The sequence below is a fragment of the Cebus imitator genome, unplaced genomic scaffold (assembly GCF_001604975.1).
Source record: "Cebus imitator isolate Cc_AM_T3 unplaced genomic scaffold, Cebus_imitator-1.0 Scaffold607, whole genome shotgun sequence".
NCBI classification, from domain to species: domain Eukaryota; kingdom Metazoa; phylum Chordata; class Mammalia; order Primates; family Cebidae; genus Cebus; species Cebus imitator.
In genome coordinates this window covers 475439-481624 of record NW_016107922.1, presented here as the reverse complement: position 1 = coordinate 481624, position 6186 = coordinate 475439, and the positions used below count along the sequence as shown (strand labels likewise).

General features: G+C 37.8%; 1 protein-coding gene across 5 annotated transcripts in view; it reads left to right on the top strand.

Annotated features, from left to right (window-relative positions):
* Positions 1-6186, top strand: part of BCL2L13 (BCL2 like 13) — a 50419-nt gene that overhangs the window by 22870 nt on the left and 21363 nt on the right. For 3 of the 5 annotated variants that reach the window (XM_037734334.1, XM_017516855.2, XM_017516853.2), the window contains one exon: positions 3933-4076. The exons of 1 other annotated variant lie outside the window; for it this stretch is intronic. In XM_037734334.1, coding sequence (XP_037590262.1) covers positions 3933-4076 — 144 coding nt within the window. Of the gene's footprint in view, positions 1-1325; positions 1403-3932; positions 4077-6186 lie in introns of those variants that run through there. One more of the 5 variants, XM_037734335.1, reaches the window with a different exon arrangement.

Sequence of the window (6186 nt, the reverse complement as noted above, 5' to 3'; positions counted from 1 at the left end):
AAAAAGGCCAGGCAGGGTGGTGTGCACATGTATTCCCAGCTACTCAGGAGGCTGAGATGGGAGGATGGTTTGAGCCTGGGAGGTAGAGGTTGCAGTGAGCCTAGATCGCACCACTGTATTCCAGCCTGGGCAACAGAGCCTGACTCTGTCTGAGAAGAAAAAGAAAAGAAAGCCCATACCTATTAGTAGTCACTCCACCTATTAGTAGTTCCTCCCCATTTCCTTTCCTGCTCCTCCCAGCCCCCGGCAACAATGACTCTGCTTTCTGTCTCGATGAATTTGTCTATTCTGGACATTTCACATAAAGGAGTAATATAATATGTGACTTAAGTCTCTTTTAATACGTAGACTTATTCCCCCTCTTTTATTCCTCTCTCTCATTTAGTTAGAAGTTATTTTTCCTGTAAACTTTTCTGCTTTCTGGATTTTATTGACTATGTCACTGAGATGTCACTTCACATGTTCTTCTGTGTCTGTGTTTCCTTCCTGATCAGATTCAGGTTCAATCTTTTTGGCAAGAATACCTCATGGGTGGTTTTATCTATTTCCTGTTGCATGCATCACACTAGGTGACATATCATATCTGTTTTTCTCCTACATTATATTTTGAAGCACGTAAATCAAAGACAAACCTAATCAATGACTTTGATACAGATAAAATTTGTAGAATATAATTTTTATTAGAATGTTAGAAGGGTTAAATAGCAGATTGGTAGAACAAAATATGTCACTGTTATCATAAATATCCAATATATTGAAAGGGACTCTTAGAACTATAAATTAGTATGCTTCATTTCTATACCAAGAAGCTCACATATTCTTTGATAAAAGGATGATGTTACTAAATTTAAGTAGGTCTAACCTATTAGACAAAGAGAACACATAGTGTATGAAGAGATGTCAGGAGATTAAATAACTATGTGGTTAAAGGTAAGCCAGTGGAGGTAATCTGTTTTGATGGTCAAAAATACTTTAGCATTTCATTGCAAAACCAATTGAAGAAAAAAAAATATATATATGATGTGGGGATTACTGTTATTCAGTAAGGAAATGACTTTTGAGAAAGAATCAAAGATAAAACGATTTGCCGACTTTTTAGACCTAGACACGTGAATTGTGGAATTATTTTAGGAGTGGATGCCTGGGGATCTAGTTTGTTTTAACGTTAAAAAAATCATATGGGAGGGGGAGTGCAAAATAATCAGTTGTGCAGATGATGTAAAATTGTTGTGGATAGTAAAATGTCAGGTTGATGGAGGTCAGTTGTAGAATTAACTCATGGAGCTTTGTGTGTAGGATTATGGGTAAATCCTCTTAGGATTTAGCTGTGTAAAGACAATCTAAACAGTACAGTGGCCTTGGGCGTCGTCATACAGGTCCCTGAAGATAGCATGCCAAATAGGTAAGCCTGGCATATAGTAGCAATTTAGTGACGGTATGCGGCCTGAAGGGGAAAAATGAAGCATCTGACATAGCATGTACCACCAAGAAGTGTGTTGCCCACCAAATAGGAAATGTCCGTCCTGCAAAATGATATTTCTGTACTGTGGTTACTTTGTTTCAAGAAAGATAGTGGAATAGGGAAGATCCAGAAAAGGAACTTCAGTGATCAGATGGATCACTTTGCGTTGCAGTGGGGCGATGGCCATATGAAAAACAGACTAAGAGAGTATAGTAGATTTCAGACTGGAAGTCTAGTGAATGAGACTTGTCGCTCCTCTTCCAGGAGTAAAAAAGGATTGCAGATTTATCACTAGATTCTTACATAGTAAAATTAGGGTGTCTGCTTTTCAATATATGAAAGAGTTAAATTTGGAACAAATAATGCTAAGCGGTATTTTATATAACAAGCATAAATTATTTACAACTCATTTCCCCAAGAGGTAATGGAGCTTAAACATGAATAACTTGAAAAGGTTATGTTATTGTGAATTATTATGGGAAATTAGAATGTTTTGAAGTCTAGGACATCCCGGGCCTTTAAGTTGATATACAGATTGGCACCACTGGTTCGTAAGCCACTCCTTACCTGCTCCTACCCAAGGCAAAATAGGAACAGATTTTGGTTTGTTTAATTGTATACGTTTTCCGATTGTGGAAATGTCTAATGTATTATTCCTTATAGCCCTGTACTACTCCATCAGTGTTAAGGAGTTTTCAATGTATTTTGGGCTGGAGTGCCTCTCCAATGTCAAGCAGTAAAGATATTATGTGTTTGTTGCATTCTTCTTTTCAGACTTTGATAGAGGTTCCCTCAGGGCTGCTTTCTTTTCCTTTCTTTAAAAGCCAGGGAATGTTAGTATGAAATATAAACTCATTGTGTTTTGTTTGTCCTCCTGCACAAGTATTTTGTCGTCCCTCAGGTATTTCCTTAGCAGTCTGCTAATAAGGAACTGGAGTTGGTTTCATTTCCTTTTGCATTCCTTTTCCAGGCGTATGGACCTTGATGTTTTCGACAAAAGAGGCTGCATGCAGATGACTAGCCGAATAGTTTTTTTCAATATGCAATTTGTTTTTAAAGGAAGACAGGGGCTCGAGTTAGTTTCTGTTATACATTTTGACGACTTTTAAGTATCGAGTCACACAGTTATTAGGTATAGATTTTAATGGCATCTTTTATGTTTGACTTTTGATGTCTTTTACAAGATAGCTCTTAATTTTTAAAAGTTCTTAATTTAAAATAATAAAAGCACATGGTACAAAATGCAAAAAAGTACAGAAAGATATGCTTTAAAAAAATAAAAGTTTTCTCTTTCCCTTGTTGCCAGTCACCTAGTTCCCTTCCTTTTAGGCAACCATTATTACCAGTTTCTCGTGTATTTTTCCGGAGATACAGTAGGATTATATAAATATATATGTGTGTATATGTTTTTATTACACAAATGGTACTGTACTATATATCTTGCCTTTTTTCACTTAAAGTAAATCCTAGTGATTGAGTAGTGAGCAATATAATTCTTTTTAAAGCTGCATATTTTACTGGATGACTGTAATTTATTTAACTAATCCCTCCTGGGTTGTTTATCTAGTTTTCTGCTATTACACATAGTACTGGGCCGGGCGTGGTGGCTCACGTTTGTAATCCCAGCACTTTGGGAGTCCAAGGTGGGTGGATCATGAGGTCAGGAGTTGGAGACCAGCCTGACCAACATAGTAAAACCCTGTCCCTACTAAAAACACAAAAAATTAGCTGGGCCTGGTGTTGGGTGCCTGTAATCTCAGCTACTTGGAAGGCTGAGGCAGGAGAATCGCTTGAACCTAGGAGGCAGAGGTTGCAGTGAGCTGAAATTGCGCCACTGCACTCCAGCCTGGGCGACAATGTGAGACTCCGTCTCAAAAAAAATATATTAAAAAACCAATGCTTCAGGCTGGGCATGGTGGCACACGCCTATAATCCCAGCACTTTGGGAGGCCAAGTCAGGCAGATAATTTCAGGCCAGGAGTTCGAGACCAGCCTGGCCAACATGGTGAAACCCCATCTCTACTAAAAATACAGAAATTACCCAGGCATCATGGCGCATACCTGTAATCCCAGCTACCCAGGAGGCTGAGCAGAGAATCACTTGAACCTGGGAGGCGGAGGTGGCAGTGAGCTGAGATTGTGCCACTGCACTCCAGCCTGGGTGAAAGAGTGAGACTCCATCTCAAAAAAAAAAAAAAAATTAATTAATAATGCATTAGTGAATTTCCTTCTATATTTCTCACACACGTACACACACATACGCGCCTAATTATTTTTGATAACTATTTCTACCTTCCTATTGTATAAAACCTACACGCAGTATTCAGCAAAATCCTGTTTTATTTCCTTTATATAATGAAAATGAAATGTCGTAATGATGTATCTAAGTAAAATTTTCTAGTAGTTGAACATATAGAACACATTATAAGAATTTCGGTATTTTTTTTATTCTCTCATCTTTGCATTGAAGATTTTGGTGCCTCTGGTTTTGCTGCGACAAATGCTTTTGGAGTTGACAAGGCGTGGTCAAGAATCTTTGAGTGCACTGCTGAAGTTTGGCGTGACATATCTGGAAGACTATTCGGCAGAGTACATCATTCAGCAAGGTGGCTGGGTATGAGCTGTTACACATTAAAAATATTTTCTGTAAAAAAAATTAGGTTCATTGTTACTGTTGTTTTTTTTTAAGAGACAGGTTCTTGCTGTGTTACCCGGGCTGGAGTGCAGTGTCTGGTTGCAGACACTGTCATTGTAGGCCTCAGTCTCAAACTCCTGGGCTCAGGTGATCCTGCTTCAGGTCCTGAATAGCCAGGAGTACAGGCTGGGGCTATAGGTGCCAACCGCTGTGCCATGCTCTGTCATACTTTTTGATATGTAATTATTATTTTTGTTCAGTTATTTTTAAATTTACCTTGTATATTCTTTAACCCCTGAATTACTTAGAAATGTATTTTTAAATTTCCAAATATTTACAAGTTTTAAAATTTTGTTTTCAATTACTGATTTAATTCTGTTTCGTCAGAAAGCATGGCCATCATGGCATTGAAACTTGAGTTATGACCTACTATCATGATCAGTTAGAAAATATATATTATATAGGGCTGGGCCCAGTGGTGCACACCTGTAATCCCAGTGCTTTGGGAGGATGAGGCAGTTGGATCACCTGAGGTCAGGAGACCAGTCTGATCAACATGATGAAATCCCATCTCTACTAAAAAATACTAAAAATTAGCCGGGCCTGGTGGCATGTGCCTGTAATCCCAGCTACTTGGGAGGCTGAGGCAGGAGAATCACTGGAACCCGGGAGGCAGAGGTTGCAGTGAGCTGAGATCACAGCAGTGAGCTCCAGCTTGGGCAACAGAGCAGCAACAACAACAAATATATACTTTTGTTATATATATAATATATATAATATAATATATATTATATCTAATATGTATTATATATTATTTTATATTTATATTTATATTTTATGTATTTAATATATACGATATATAATATATATATTTTATATATAATATTTATGTGTGTTTCAGGCAAATGCATATTCTCTAGTTGTTGGTGTAGGTCTGTACATGTCCATTCACATTTAATCAGTCTTAATCATTATGTGGTTTAAATCTTTCAATCATTTCCAATTTTTTGTCTAATTATTTACTAAGAGAGGCATGTTCAGATTTGTTGTAATTTGCCCAACAGAGAGTGCTTTTCATAAAGTATACTACACATTATTGTGTTTTAGCCACTATGCATCTGAGGGTTTAATTTTTTAAAAGTAAATTTAGTTGCTATGTATGCTAATATCCAACATACTAGGTTTATGTGCTTGGTAAATGCCTACTGAATAAAATCCTGAGCATTTGTCTTAAGAAAGTAAAAATATCTTTTGAGCTGTTCTTAAAAATAGGAATTGAGACCATTTATCATTATTGTTGTCTTCCTACTTTAGTACTTTTTAAAAACTTTGGCCAGGGTCGTGTGTGGCTTGTGCGAGAGCCAGGAGACATCCTAGGTTCATTGCCACTTGTCCTGTGTGGTGCTTTACAACTAAGGAAGAAAAATGCAGGGAATATTCTGTATTCCTTCTTGACTTTCAGTTTTCTTATGATGTAGTACATCCAGGTTTGTTTGGTGAATAATAAGTTGTATAATAAGTATATTATTAATCTCCAGTATTTGTGCTAAAAGAAAAGATCTGCTGCACGGATAACTAGTTCATTAATATTTCTTTTTTTTTGAAACAGTCTTTCTCTGTCATCCAGGCTTGAGTGCAGTGGTGCAATTGCAGCCCACTGCAACCTCTGCCTCCCAGGTTCAGGCTATTCTTGTGCTTCAGCCTTCCAAGTAGCTGGGATTACAGGTGTGCACCACCATGACCAGCTAATTTTTGTATTTTTAGTAGAGACAGGGTTTCACCATGTTGGCCAGGCTGGCCTGAAACTCTCGGCCTCAAGTGATCCACCTGCCTAGGCCTCCCAGAGTGCTGGGATTACAGATGTGAGCCACTGCACTTGGCCTTATTTATTTATTGCTGAAGGCCAATTTGCTGCCCGTCAGAAGCATATGCAATGTGAGAGGGCAAAAGGCAGGCTGTGGCTTCATTAATATTCCAAATGTGTTTTTATTTCTAAATTTGAATGCCCAATCTGTATTTTACATTGTTTGGTCTAAGCTCTCCATTTGCTTGTGTTTAAAAACTAAGAGCGAAACTCTGTCTCAAAAAA